This window comes from Protopterus annectens, chromosome 5.part0 (genome assembly GCF_019279795.1).
Source record: "Protopterus annectens isolate FY-2018-M chromosome 5.part0, PAN1.0, whole genome shotgun sequence".
Taxonomy (NCBI): Eukaryota; Metazoa; Chordata; order Ceratodontiformes; family Protopteridae; genus Protopterus; species Protopterus annectens.
Window position 1 is genome coordinate 1,328,079,981 of NC_056735.1, and position 16,357 is coordinate 1,328,096,337.

General features: G+C 36.5%; 1 protein-coding gene across 1 annotated transcript in view; it reads left to right on the forward strand.

The window, feature by feature from the left end:
* Positions 1–16,357, forward strand: part of LOC122801653 (mucin-16-like) — a 221,402-nt gene that overhangs the window by 142,202 nt on the left and 62,843 nt on the right. The window contains exon 7 of the mRNA XM_044071132.1: positions 1,558–1,692. Coding sequence (XP_043927067.1) covers positions 1,558–1,692 — 135 coding nt within the window. The remainder of the gene's footprint in view (positions 1–1,557; positions 1,693–16,357) is intronic.

Below are 16,357 nucleotides of genomic sequence, written 5' to 3' on the forward strand. Positions count from 1 at the left end.
TACCACCACAGCTCACACTGACCACATGTTAGATGAATACTGTTTATGTGATGAGTCACAGTGTCATGGTGTTACCACCACAGCTCACACTGACCACATGCTAGATGAATACTATTTATATGTTGAGTGACAGTGTCACAGCTCACACTGACCACATGCTAGAGGAATACTGTTTATGTGATGAGTCACCGTGGCATGGTGTTACCACCACAGCTCACACTGACCACATGCTAGATGAATACTGTTTATGTGATGAGTCACAGTGTCATGGTGTTACCACCACAGCTCACACTGACCTCATGCTAGATGAATACTCTTTATGTGATGAGTCACAGTGCCATGGTGTTACCACCACAGCTCACACTGTCCACATACAAGATGAATACTGTTTATGTGATGTGTCATATTATCATGGTGTTACCACCATAGCTCACACTGGCCACATACTAGATGAATATTTTTTATGTGCTGAGTCATAGTGTCATGGTGTTACCACCACAGCTCATACTGACCACATACTAGATGAATACTGTTTATGTGATGAGTCATAGTGTCATGGTGTTACCACAACTGCTCATTGTTTCTATGCACATTTTTACTTCTTATAACTTTTTGGCAGTTTCTCATTTGCTCACTGATGGCCATTTCCCTAAACTACTACTACAGTCCTTTAGCTCCCCCCACTAACGCTTCTGACTATATTGAAGCAGTTATTTAACAAGACACTTATGTAAACAATATACTGGTGTTGCTTAAGCATGAGCTTTTTTGTATCATTATTTGGCCATAGACACCAAATTTTGTATTACAGTATGCAATTTAATGTTCTTCTTCTACATGTTTCCTTACATTTGACTACATCTGCCTATATGTTCCAACTGGAGCAAGTAGGAAAGTATTTTAAAATATTAATGACTAAAGTGATAACCAGCGGTGGTGGTGCTGTGGTAGCGTTGTCGTCTCACAGTAAGACACTGTCCAGTTCGATTCTCAGCTAGAGCGTCTTCTGCGTGGTGACATGCGTGAATGGGCGTACCTTCATTGAAGGTTGTGGGTCAGGGCTAGTAACTCGGCATGTAAAAATCAACTACCAATCATTAGCGGACCGGAGTTCCGCTGTGGTGACCCCTAACCAGGAAAAGCTGAAAGACACAACAATGACTAAAGTGATAATATTTCTCTTTGGTTAGCAACATGTAAGGTTGCACTAAATTAAAGAAGGCATACAGACAATCATTTGCATCCTTTACTATGTAGTTGTTTACCTAATGTAATTTATAGTTTACTTGCATTTAGTAACTTAATGTACATTGTTAATATATCATGATGTTACACAAGAAAGGCTCATTTTCACAGGAAGTAACAATTTTCTGGAAATTAATAATACTGTGTGAATGACTGAAAAGCTTGATAAGTTCTACATTGTGATAATGTTTAAAAAAATCATGAATTCATTATACATGCTATCCTATCAGCACATTGTTCTTAATATGTCATGTATCAGCATTCTTCTGAATGAATACATATCAATATTAGGCAATCCTTTCTTTTCTCCAGATACAGATGAGTGTTATGGCAGCAACACATGTTCGAATCTAGCCAGATGCATCAATACAGTTGGTAGTTACAAATGTGAATGTTTCGATGGACTAAGTGATATGGATTCATCAAACCCTGGAAGAAACTGTTCAGGTACATCTGTTTTATCTAGTATTCTAATTTATCAGTAACAGTAATCTAGTGTGTAAAATAAGCAACAAGTAACCTTTAGTCACAAATAGTACTGGATCAATTTGTTGTAGACACTTTTTTCAGATTTTTACATTGATTCTGCTTTTAACTTTTTCTTTAAATTTTAATACCAAATCCTTCTATAGACAAAGTAACATTCCTATCACTATGTTGCTATTTTCTTCAGTGATTCTGCTTTATTTATTAGCATTTTACATGCAGAACTGTATGACAGAATGCATTATTTCCATGTTATGTACTAATCTGCATCATCATCATCATCATCCTGGAATGGAACTGTAGCCAAACATTGATCACACTATGCGAGTGCAGGCAAATTATAATTTTGAGATGACAGTGATAGATTTAAGTAATTATACTTTTAGAAGATGATTTATATGCAGTTGGCATTCTGCAATTATCCATTCTTAAAACCATCGCTGAAACAAAAACATTTTGCTTATTGTGTCATATAGTATCCATAAAATTGTGGATACAACACACCAAGGTGGCTGGCATGAATGTAGCATAATGACATAGAAAGACAGAGCTAGAGTGTCCCCAGACCTGCTGACTAATTCATCACCTCCAGCACTGTCTTGTTACAATTCAGCAACCACATCCACACATCATTGAATTATATAAATGTAATGAGAAATATTTCACTTATTGTATGTGTTTACATCTACAGGCCACATACTTCTGGAGAAACTTACTAAGTTAAACCACCCATGCAAAATTGTTCACCAAGTTCATAAGTTTCCTGAGAAATTCTCTTATTAGGTATGAATGCATGCACAGTCATATTAGTTATTTCTAAAAGCCTTTTCATTTCCAATACTTGCAACTGAACACTAATCCCCACAGTAAACCCGTATCTTAATTTCATCATTCTGACTTTTGCCAAAACATTTGTTACTTCAATTATTTCCACAAAATATAGCTACAGTGAAAACTTGTCCAACTTTTAGAAAATTATCCAATGTGTAACATGAATGAAGACCATGATTTTACTGGCTTATTGTTTGCTGTCCTGTCCAGTTATCCTATCCTAGTTTTCTGTGGGAAATGTTACTCTTAAATATGTAAAGAACTGAACATATATATATATATAGTTGGCAGTCTTGACAATAAGATATAATTTTGTGGGTATATTAACTTGCCTCTGTCAAAATGGATACAAAACTGTTTCCTCTGTTGAATTTGCTATTGCCTTCCCATTGCAACTTCCTGTTAGCCATTGCAGCTATTGTTTTCCCTGTTTTGGACTATAGACTATTTTTCAAATGCCCACTCAGACTTATTATATCTCAGTAGATAATTAATCCTTCTTAACATTCCACAGTGCATCTGTGCGTACATAAGAATATTTTCATTAAGTACACAGGAAATGATAAAGACAGAATGCAGATGTCTCGAAAATCATTTGTAGTGCAAATGACAAATGTTTTCTGAGAGTCCAGTTTATTTCTTTCTGGCTAACTCTAACATGAAAGCAGAAAAAATAAAGAAATATATAGGGTGCATATTCTGTACGACTTCTTTGTACCTCATAAGACCAAAGAATGGGGTAATAGTTCAACCTTCATTAATCTAAACTATTTTTTATTTTTAATTATACCTGTACTGACTACGAAACTGTTATGTTGTAAAATGCAGCACCCAAAGGCTCATTGCTTGAAATATCACATTTCCCTGACTGAACTGTTTAGTGTAATAGTAAATAATTATAAAATTGTAAGGAAATTAATATACCAAATAAAACGTGATCAGGTCTTTTCTGGACTCGTATCTAATAACTAGGCACTCTTTATCTGTTTCCTCAAACAGAATCACTATTTCTCTAAAAGACTTTTTTTTTCTCTTATCTGATAACATTAGAAGCTATTGCCTGGTATAAAAAGCCCAAGTGAGATAGTCATCGGCTGAGTAAAAATTCAAGGATGAAAGACTAGAAAGTGGGTTTAAATTAATTATTCTGCAAACGAAGTAATTATGCAAGTTGTACCTAGTGATCTATTTTTTTATTAGTTCTTTTTTAGAAAGGTAGACTGACTTCTGAAAAAAATGTCTAAAAGAGATAATGACATTTATTTTTGAAGCAGTAAGTCATGTTCCTTTTAGCTCATAAGTTGAAGACTGTTCCTCTTGAAAAACTCAGGTTGATTATACAGATTCATAAAAAAACTAATAAACTATCAATCATGTTAGTCAAAAGTTTAGCATTTGCTCACATCTTTAACCTATGGTGACACACTGTAGTGATACCAACTTATGGATCCCCATACATGACAATTTAAAGCCTGATAATGATAGCCCCTGCCTCACTCAGTAAAGAAGTGCTTTTCAAAGGAAAAAAGTTTATTATTTTAAATAGTTAAATTTTTTGTAAAGAAAGGGAAGGTCCAGAAAGATAATTCCAGGAAAATACAGACAGTTTGGTGACTTTTCACTACATTTTTTATAACAGACTATAAAAAGTGGGGGTGCCAAAGACAACAAAACACACAAACAACAAAACACACAAGAATGCTATACAGAGTGGCCAGCTCTGATGGCTTACATGGATAAATCCCTGACTATGACCCTGGAGATATGAGTTATTATTACTTATTGATTCAATCGTATCTTTATTTTAATTGCATTCAATATGTTTATCTATGCCATAGAGTATATGAGTTTGTTAATTTCATTTATTTATTTATTGACATTTGTTTACCGGGAATGTCCGACTGGATAATTTTATCCATTTTGAATGGAAGCGCAGGGAGAAAGCTGCACAAATAAAAGAACAGAGAATAGCTGTACATAAATACCAATATTAATGCACATGACATGTAAAATAATACATATATGTCATCATTAAACAGGATAAATACAATATCATGTACCGCTGAATAGTGTTGACATGTTACAAGGGTAAGAGTGTATAACTCACTCATAAAGCAAATGTCAGAACATTTAAACAGTATATAAAAAAAAAAAAATGTGGTAGCCTTGCTGTTTTTTACTTTACTTATTAACATTTAAACAGTGGATAAGGAGGAGGAGAGGAAGGCAGGGGAGAGTGAGAAATGAATATTTGTTAGAGGTAGGAAAAGTGGTACCTGTGTGAGCCAGGAGAAATAAAGAGTAAAAACAAGATTAAGAGTAATTGAAATAAAAGTAAGAGAAATAAAAACAAAAGAAGACATGGGATGTATACATTTATTAGTGAGGTAGGAGTTGAAATTAGTAGCCAGAAGAGCAACATGTACAAAGCCAGGAGTCAGAGTCATTATATTATTATTGTGATTTCTATTGTTAAATTATAGACACATTTATTAAAATTTTAACTATTCAAAAAACTACCCAGTGCTCTCATAGACTGTATAATGTATAGATACATGCTATATCCATAATGTCACAAATATTATAAATGTTAATTGTCTTAATTTTTGTATACATGAAATAAAACAGACAAGCAGTAAAATGCCACTTTCACCATAATGATGGGGGGGGGGTGAAAGGATGATTTTGCACTGTTCTGTCTGTGTGCTTGACAAAACTTCAGATGAGTTACTTTCAAATATGCATCTTTTACAAAAATTGAATCATTATTTTGCAGACTTCTTAATATAATTTTGAAAGAATTGATATGATTGTATAATACTTGAATGAGCTGGAAATAACTGAAAGAAACTGGAATGAGACTGGAATGAATGTCTTTATCTGTTAATTACCCAGAACTGTGCTGAACAGTTGTCCATCTCACCTTTATGGGCCAAATCTTCTTGATTTATTTTTCAGAACAAAAGTTTGCATACAGTGTAACTCAGTTAAGTTGTTATTTACAGTGAAGGGTGATGTCAACAATATCCAAATACTGTTCCCAGTTACACTGTTGATAAACCGAAACAGTCCTCTGCATTCATATTCATATTCCTTTAATAAACTGAAACAGTCCTCTGCATCCATATTCATATTCCTTTAATAAACCGAAACAGTCCTCTGCATTCATAGTCATATTCCTTTAATAAACCAAAACAGCCCTCTGCATTCATAGTCATATTTCTTTAATAAACTGGAACAGTCCTCTGCATTCATAGTCATACTCCTTTAATAAACTGAAACAGTCCTCTGCATTCATATTCATATCCCTTTAATAAACCAAAACAGTCCTCTGCATTCATATTCATATTCCTTTAATAAACTAAAACAGTCCTCTGCATTCATACTCATATTCCTTTAATAAACCGAAACAGTTCTCTCCATTCATAGTCATATTCCTTTAATAAACCGAAACAGTCCTCTGCATTCATAGTTATATTCCTTTAATAAACTGAAACAGTCCTCTGCATTCATAGTCATATTCATTCAATAAACTGAAACAGTCCTCTGCATTCATAGTCATATTCCTTTAATAAACCAAAACCGTCCTCTGCATTCATATTTTTCCTCCTGAACAGTAGAAATAATATTCTGAAATGCTGGATGTTTGACCTGACTTCTGCACTCATAGCCAAGTGTCTTCTGAGAACTGCACTGCATGACTTTCTGCATATCACTCCAAACAATCTAACTTAACTAACTGTATCTGAAGTATTTCCTAATAATATAAAGTTCTACGTGCCTCTTTAGCTTTGGTTCCCAAGCTTTTTACCATACTAACATGTGTGTCTGTACTCAAATGTACAGCACATTCTGTTCTTATCAGTTTTCTTGACTGAAGGTTATTTTCACTGATTGAAAGTGCATTTTTTGAAACTTTATGCAAACTGTGAAGACTGCTTTAATATGACTGCATGTCAAGACTTATGCAAAGAGAATACTGTATTTTTGTACATTTAAATGATACCCGACCTAACAAATTTAAAAGAACACTATAAAATGTGTTTGCAAAAGAACAATCCTTTGCACCCCATGTGGAAAGTTGTATTCCCACACCCCTCTGTATATATTACCACACTGAGGTTGTATCACCTCAGTAACAATAAATAATCCAATAATTTAGTTTTTCCCCTATGCTGAGATCCTGTAACCTCATAACATTGCTAGATAAACAGCATGGTGTGGGAGACTCATCATACTGCAAATATGATGTAAAAAAATCTTCCCCTGCAAAAATAGTGAAACAAAGTATATTTTAGCCATTTAAAATTTTTGAAAAGTGACTCAACCAACCCTTTTTGACCAAATGATGTTAATCAATACTGGACTCTGAGAAAAACTATGCTGTATATTCTTTGATATAATTGAGGCCTTGATTCTAAGATGTTGAAGTTCCTGTCAGCTGACCATTTTGGGGGTAACATACTGCTTAGCAGTTTTCCTTTTGTGACGAGTTCTACAAAGTAAAGGCAAGGTGACAGACTCATACTATAAGTAACTTAAGAAAGAGCTGATGTCAGAAGAGTGGATAATGATAGGTTACAATGTGCTGGCATGCATGTAGACCCATCCAGCATAGTAGGTAGGATATCAAAATTACAATTTCACAAAGTTACAGTGCTATTATATAGTACCTCAGTTCAAGGCCTCTTAAGAGTGCATTTAAGAGCTCTGCTCCAGCCTATCAAAGTCTATATATCTTATCATGAAAGAAGTGATCCTATCAATTCTTAAATTCAGAAAGTCTATCTGCCGCCTCAATACCAACTGGACGTTTGTTTCAAGCCCTTGCTAACCTCATGGAAGTTTGTTCAAGCTCCTTGCTAACCTCATCTGGAAGAAATTACTTTTAAGATTACTGAAACATCTGTCTGATGAATTATTCAAGTTATTATTTCTAGTCCGTATGTCATTCTTAGCAAAAAAGGGATACCATTTAATATTTTAAATAAGCACACAACTCAGGAGCTTAATAAAATCCACCCAATCCAAATCTGAGGCTAAATTAGCCAGTCAAGAGAAATATGATCACAAGGCCTTTTTAGTTATGTTCGTAATCTCAAACGCACAAAGCAGCAATGTGCTGAGATAATTATTAACGATGTTACCTACACTGAGGCTGAAGATATAGTGAACCTGCTGATATTTTGACTGTAATTTTTATCCCTTTTCGCCCATCTGTCTGTACCTCAAGATGTACCTGAAACTGACTTGCCTTCAGCTATCACAAAAGGCTAAGCCTTAAAAGACCTAGCTAAAGCTAAAAATACTGTATTGATGGGTCCTGATAATATCCCCTGGATACATTTAAATAGCTTAAAGCATGATTTAACTACTTCAACATCAGTGTTCAACCTCAGCCTCCATACAGGTTTTGTACTAAATGAATTGAGAACAGCTACACTCATTCCCTTGCATAAGAGAGTACCATCCACAGATCCAGGCAATCACAGACCCATAATTCTAACCTGAAAAACCATGGAAAGACTTATCATGGAATTAATCAATAAAGACATGAATCCTCTGAACTCAGCATCCACCAGGTGGACTTTTTTTAATAAGGTCCCCAAAGCAATGGCTGCAGGTAAAATGGTACCCACTGCACACCTTGATCTGGTTAAAGCTTTGGATGCAGTCCTCCACTCAGACATAATAGAAAACCTCTATGACACACACTGGATTTCCACCTGACTCACAGACAGGACACAGGAAATCAAAATAGGAAAAGTTACCTCCACAAATAAAATAGTCACCAATGGCATCCCCTGGGGTTATGTGCTGGGAAAACTCCTCTTTGGCTTCTATTTCTCTGAAGTAAAACCCAACACCAAAAGGTGCTGGATGACTAAATTTGCAGATTATTGCAAGCTAGGAGCTGTCATTGAATCCTCAAATGCCTTAGCCATCACACAGGAAGATCTTTTCCAAATTAATATCTGGTGCCAGAATCATGGACAGAAACTAAATGTCAAAAAATGCATTACCCTACCCCAGGAACTACCATATGGAGAGGTGATGCAGTTGTTCAGGATTTTAGAACTTATATGGAGAGTGACCCAGCATTTGACCAGTATGTGTCCTTTGTCATAAATAAGTCTTGCTATATTGCACAGCTTATAAACAAATGGATTGTTTCTAGATATAGTTCTGTCATTGTTCACCTTTACTCGGCCTCATTATGCCAATAAATTAGTACAATGCCATCTTTGCCATGTATCTGGCTAGACATATGCAACAACTGGAATGCCCACAGAGATACCTGGCTAAAAGGATAGAAGTCCTAAACAATATATCATATATGGCACAAGTCAAAGCCCTGCCACTATACTCAATATCCTACAGACTATTAACAGGTGACCTGTGTGACAAGGCATTACTGAACCAATACTGATGGATTTACTGCAAATTAGCAAGTCAAATGGTATCAGAAATACTAAGTCTGGGAACCAAACCCTCTTCTGTAACATCAACAGAATGATTTGCCAGGATAGGTATGTCTCACATATGACACCACTGTTCTGGAACAGACTCCCCTCCCAAGTAAAACAAAACTCATCCCTGTCCATATTAATTCAAGAACCAATAGGGAAACTGGCTAGACATAAAATGACCTGCAAGGCAATAAGTCTTACATATGAATTTATTAAGTGGCTCATCTTTATGAAAGATATATGCTCGAATTAGACCTCCACTATAAAGTCTAAAGCATAGAGTTCAAATGAAGACTATTATGCCTTTGGCAATAGGGTACAGTTTTTTGTTTGTTTATTTATTATTTGTATTCCAGGTGAGTGGGCTAGTCTATTGACCCTTTTCAGACACAACCTGGGCTCAGGTGCATTTTATATCAAGGGATAATAAGACAAAGTGTTGTACAAAATATAGACATGTAAACACATGTATACTTCACAAATTATTAGTGATTTCTTTGCAAATACAGTTTGAAAGAAGAATACATAAGTAATTTTGACAGCTTTCAGCAAATGATAACAGCATACTGGCAGTTTTGATTAAATAGTAAGTAGTTAGCCATTGTCTATACATCAGTTTCACATTGCTTTATGGTTTGTATTTTTAATGCTTGTTTGTTAGCATTGATACTGATCTAACATTTGTATTTTTTCAGATTGTTTCACAGTGAGTAGGAAAAAGCTTGAAAATTACTTAATTTGAGGTCTTACCATTGACCTATATAGTGGTACTGCTGTATCTTTATGTGTGGAAGTTATTGATTTAATAGTACTTAAACACCTCTTAACAACAACTCTGGTAATGATACAAAAGCCCATTTGACTAGATGATAGCTTGTCATTATTTACGAGGAAAATACAATTAAGTATAAGAAACATAACTCACCTCTTAAATCGATATAAGAGGTCCATCACCTGTGGCAATAACTAGACTGTACTTAGGGCAGGAAGAAAAGTCAAAAGTCAAAGTCAAAGTAAACTTTATTGTTGATCAGATATACATGGCAGAGCAAGCTGAAAGAAATTACGTTGCTTCAGTCCTCGCGCACGACATGACAATGAACACATAATATGAATGACAGTAAGACTAATGCACATACAGTAATAATTAAAATATTAACAGCACAATACATTACCACAATTGCACAGGAAGACACTAGACAATATTATACTAGTAGTTATTACAAGACTCTGACTTCCCATTGTGATTGCTTAGAATATTGCACTTCATCAGTTATAGTATGATATATTCTGATGTTCGTGTTGCACATGTATGGAGTGGTGACTCACTCATGACTAACGCACATTCAGGATGTAATAGTATAAGAAATCAGGCTAACTGTACCAGTTATTGAAGCAATTTGCTAGAGTGATTATTATAGCTGATACTTCATAGCAAGTGGCATATTGATCTAGTTATTTACTGTCATGCCTGGCATTCAAGTTCAGCAGCCTTATGGATAGAGGGAAGAAGCTCCTGTTCAGTTGCAGTGTAAACTGTGATACCACCTACCAAAAAAAACGTGAAAGCACATGCCATGGGCAGGGTAAGTGGCATTGTTGATTATATTCTTAGCCCTTCTCACACACACTGAATCTCATGCAGATCATCCATGGATAGGAGCAAGGAACCGATGACTTTTTCCGCTGTCCTCACTACCCTCAGGAGAGCCTTGCGGTCAGATGCTTTGCAGTTATCATACAAAACTAGGATGTTATTTGAGAGGATGCTAGTCTTTAAGGATGGACTGAGACAAGTTTGCCTTCCTCAGTTTCCATAGGAAGTGCAGATGTTGTTGTGCCTTCTTCACTGTGTGGCTAATATGAGTGGACTAGGATAGGCCATCTGAGATGTGAAGCCCCAGGAACTTGGTGTATTTGACTCTTTCCACTGCCACCCTCTTCATTTCCAGAGGTTGATGTTTCTCCTGAGTCCTCCTAAAGTCCACTATTAAGTCTTTGGTCTTCCTTACATTTGAAGCCAGATTGCTGCTGTTGCACCAGCCTATCAGATGCTCCAATTCATCTCTGTAGGCTGTTCCCTTACCATTTCTGACAAGACCTACGACAGGGATATCAGCCGCGAACTTGATGATTTTGTTGGATTCATGCTTGGCCATGCAGTCATGCATCAACAAGGTAAATAGCAGAGGACTCAGGAGCAGCCCTGAGGGGCACCTGTGTTCAGTGTAATACTGATTGAACTGTTATTTCCCACACATACTTTTTGGGGTCTGTTGATGAGAAAGTCCAATATCCAGTTACATGGGGGGAGTGTTGATGCCCAGCTGGGTCAGCTTTGATATCAGATTCTGGGGGATGACATTGTTAAAGGCATAATGAAAATTGATGAACAGCATTCTAACTTAGCAATTTTTGTTTTCTAGATGTGCCAAGGATTCATGAAGTGCTATAACTATTGCGTCAGCCATGCAGCTGTTAGATCTATAAGCAAACTGTAATCAAAACTCTTCATTACTGTTATTGTAAAAGCAACTGGCCAGTAATCATTTAGGCTTGTTGGTTTGAATTTCTTGGGTAAGGGAATGATTGTTGTATTTTTGAAGCAACTAGGTACAATGGCTAGTTCCAGGGATATGTTTGAATATATCTGTTAGCACAGTGGACAGTTGAGTATCACAGAACTTCTCCCTTATGGATCAGCAGTGAATAATACCCCACTGATGTCTGGTAGCATTAAGGAAATGAGGGATAGATGAGTGTTAGAGTGGCTGTGTTGGGTTCAGAGTATAGACAAAAACATAAAAGCTAAAACAATAATGATATAATGCAAGGTTCAGGTACAGGTTATGTATGAATGTGTCTGTGCCTGATAGGGTGTGGTCATGAGAACAACGTAGAATACATGGGTTTCATGCATCTATCCAAAATTGGATTAGTCAGGTTGTCTTCTTAGCACAGAAGAATAAAGCCTTGACTATGTCCCAGGTGACCTGGGTCTGATTAATGTAAAAAAGACCCACTGGAGCTACCATGACCAGCTATATGATGTTTATTAAAAGTATAGATAAGCACTTTCAAGAATTAGCTCTTCATCAGATCTAAAAACACATTAAAAACAGCCATATTTAAATATGGGTCTATATTAGAACACCGAACTTTCAAAATTTCAAGTGTTCTAATATCGAACCCTATTAATCGAAAATTTAAAACATCGAACATACAGAACAACAAATTTTTTCCTAGGGAAAAAATTTGCTGAGCCAAAACACATACACACAACACAAGCACACCAAACAAACAGCAATCCACACACATACACCTAAACTCTTTCACCTAACCCTACACTAAACTATACATACACCACTAACTATCCACTTACCTTAACCCAAACCCTAACCCTAAGGTCCGTCACTATCGCACAGTCACCTCACCCATGCCCTAACCCTAACTCACCTACCCAGCCCTAACCCTCATGTCCACACAATCGCACACTTACCTGACCCACGCCCTAACCCTAACTTACCTAACCTGCCCTAACCCTCACATCCACACAATCGCACACTTACCTGAACCTGACCCGTAACTTTCCACCACAGTGCTGAAAATACCGAAGCAACAAAAATGGACAACCAAATTCTTTCCCTAGGAAAAATTTGGTTTTCTGTTTCTTCGATATTTGCAGCGTTCACTGAAAACGGGTCGATATTAGAACACTCGAAATTTTGAAAGTTCGGTGTTCTAATATAGACCCTTTAAATACACAACCATCCAATAAAACTAGTAAATAAACTTATGCCCCTTTAACAGGGGTTTTAAACCAGGTGTGTGGTCAGCTTGCAAGTCGGCTATCCATCTTAAATCTGCCAATTCAGTGCTATGTGTGATGTCCCCTCCTCTTATGTTTTCACATTGAATGTGTAATACCATAAATTGACATTTATGCCCTTTATTAATTGCAATATGTTGGTGGTACTGTGGTGGTGGTGCTGTTGTAGCATTGTCACCTCACATTAAGATGTTGTCCCGTTCAATTCTCAGCTAGAGTGACTTCTGTGCGGAGGCATACATGAATGGGGCGTGCCTTCGTTGAAGGTTGCGCGTCAGGGCTGGCCACCCGGTACGTAAAAATCCACTACCAAACATTAGCGGACCGGAGTTCTGCTGTGGTGACCCCTAACCAGGAAAAGCCGAAAGACACAAATTAATTGCAATATGTTGGTACAAAGCATTATTCTTAGATCCCAGTCTAACATTACTCATGTGTTGCAAAATATGCTGTTTTAAAATTCTGTTGTTTTTTCCAACATAGAAAGCTTGACATAATAAGCACTTAGCTAAATACACAACATTCTTTGTTTTGCAATCTGCATATAACTTGGGTGTATATTTCATACCAGATACTGGATGTATACATTTTTTATTTTACATTTGTTAACCGGGGATGTCTGACTGAGCCGAAAAGGCCTTTTTTCAGCAGAGGCCCTGGGAGAAAAGCTCCACATAGAAAAATTACAGATACATTTAGACATGATCAGTATACACACAAATTACAAAAGACATGTTTTTACAGTGATATGCAGCACATCAACAGTTACAATGGAGAGAGCAAACGAAAAAATATTAATTTAAAAATAAAAGTACTTAATAGATCTGTGGTGTACAGCTGAAATTTGGAACATAGGTAGAATACATGCATAGTACACAGGTACAGTACATACATTGTAGATTAGCCAGTGTTTGTGAGAATAGTTTTCAATCTTAATCAAGTACTCTAGGTTTAGTATGTGTACCTTATCCGCTTTCACTAGCCTAGGGAGCAATCATGGCACTGCCAACTTTGCTTGAGATGTTGCCTGATGAGGTCTTTAAAGGAGGCTTTGGATGATGTGTTTTGAATGCTAGTGGGGACAGAGTTCCATTTTTTAGCCACTGAACTACTATATAGTGCATCTCCAAAGCTATTGTAGCTGTTGGTGACTTCTAGTAGTAGTTTGCTTGATGATCTGAGGCCTTTTGCCTGAGTGATGTTGTACTAGGTTTTTGAGGGCAGGACACTTATTGGGGAGGTAATAGATAGAATGACAGAGGCAGAGCTGATTGTAAGTTAGGAAGTTGGGCAGTTCAAGCCAGTGGAGTTGTCTCATAGCAGTACAATGATGAGTTCTATATGAGCAATTTGCAGCAAAGTGGGCAATTCTGTTATAGCAGGCTTCCATTTTGCTTAGTTCAGTTTTGTTGAGATTAGTCAGAATGGGTTATGCATAGAGTAGGGCGGATAGAAGTTGGGAGCAAGCAATGGCTGATCTTGTGTTGTTGGTAAGAAATGGTTTGATACGGTAGAGTGATCCTAGTTTGGCATCTACTTTTTTAATAGTTAAGTTGAGATGACTATCAAATTTTAGGTGGGAGTCTATGGTTATTCCCAATAGCTTGGCCTGTGCCACTGGAGCGATTGGAGTAGCATTTGTGGAGTAGATAGTAAATTGACTGTTATTAGTGTTTTTGTTAGAACTGGTTATAATCATAAGCTGAGTTTTCTTTGGATTGAGGATAAGTTGGGCTTTGGTTAGGTAGTTTTCAACGTCAGAGATGTTAAAGACATTAACATCACTGATGTACTGGCATCCCTTGCATCTCTTACATGGGAAAGTCCCCATTCTAGTACCCATTACACTATTATTAGTAGGATGAACATTCTGACACAAAATTAGTTTCAAATTCAAATTATTACTGTAGGCAAATCTAGGATAAGAGCCTACCACAGCTTTCCTCTTCCAAGATGGTGGACAGTCTGTAAGCACACAAGCTGTGCTGCTCCTGAATCCTTAATTTTCATCTGACCTTTTGCCGGTACATCTTACAAGGAAAACACCTTAAAAGAACAAGGAATAAGAAAAGATCACAAATGTAAATCATATACCTCACTCTTTTTGGAAGAAAAATCATTTTCCATAATTAAATTGTACTTTCGGAATACTGAGGCCGGAACCGCATGGTGTGAGTACCTCTTGACACTGAGGCCTAAGAGAAAGGAAAAAAAAAAAAAAACAACAGAAGAGAAGAACTGTGCAACTTTGAAATTGCATTTTTAGCATAATCCTATAAACTTCAAATTTCAAGCAACTTATTTTTGCAGCTGGAATGGCTAACCAATCAGACCAAATGGAAACAGTAACCACTAAAACCAAACTGTCTCTTATAACTACACCAGAAAAAGACACTTCATCTAAAAGGCAAAAAACTACCAAACCACAGCAGAATACCATGAAACTAGCCCTTAGGTCGAAACAAGACCAGGTGCTAACAATTGATGATATTAAGATGGCATTGCAACCCTTAGAAGCTGAAATTCAGGGATTCTCACATAAACTTGCCTCTTTTGGATCTAATCTTGATCAAATAATGCTCTGGCTAGAGCAAAATGAAGCTAAAACCATGAACAATGAGATCAAAATGCAGGAACTAAAGCAAAATTTACAGTCTAATAATACTACTATTAATGATTTACATCAAAAAATGCTGGATCTTGAAGCTAGAAGCCGGCATAACAATTTTATCATGAGAGGAATCCCTGAGTCCTTCGAAAATGCTCATCTCACTACAACATTCAAAGAGGTCTTAAGCACACTCCTTGATATTAAAGGTTTCCTAAAATAAATAATCATAGAAAGGGCCCAAAGATCACTTAGATGTTCACAAATAACGGAAACTCCCAGACAAATCTACGTTAGACTTCTGAATCAAGCACATGTTCAAACCATAATTACGGCTTTCAAGGCAAAAAAGACTGTTACTTGCTGAGGCCATAAAATTGCCATTGTGCAAGACCTTCCATTAGAAATCAAGCAAAAATGTCAGAACCTCTCTAAATACTGTGCATACCTAGTGGAAAACAAAATTTGCTTTCAAGCGAAGTACCCTGCAACTTTAATCTTCCACCACAATGACACTAAACTCTCAATAGAAACACCCAAAGAAGCAAAATCCACTTTCCTGTGTGTTTTCAAATACAACCCAGCTTGATTCAAATCACCATACAAGTCATTAGTCAGTTGTAGAACACTTCTTGAAATATTTCTTCATATGAATAAAACCACTTGAATAAAATCACTCAAACTTTCAAATGTAATATCTTCATTAAAAGTGAATTCCTGCAGTACTTAGTGTCTCTGTGTTCTATTTGTCAGAAGGCCTCCCGATGTATGAGGAAACCCTGAACTATAACCTTTTCAGTGATGTAACTTCAGAGTCTCTTCCTGCCCCAATGCCTCACTGGGAACAGCTAAATGGACTAAAGTAACTCAGAAACATTTAATGCTAAT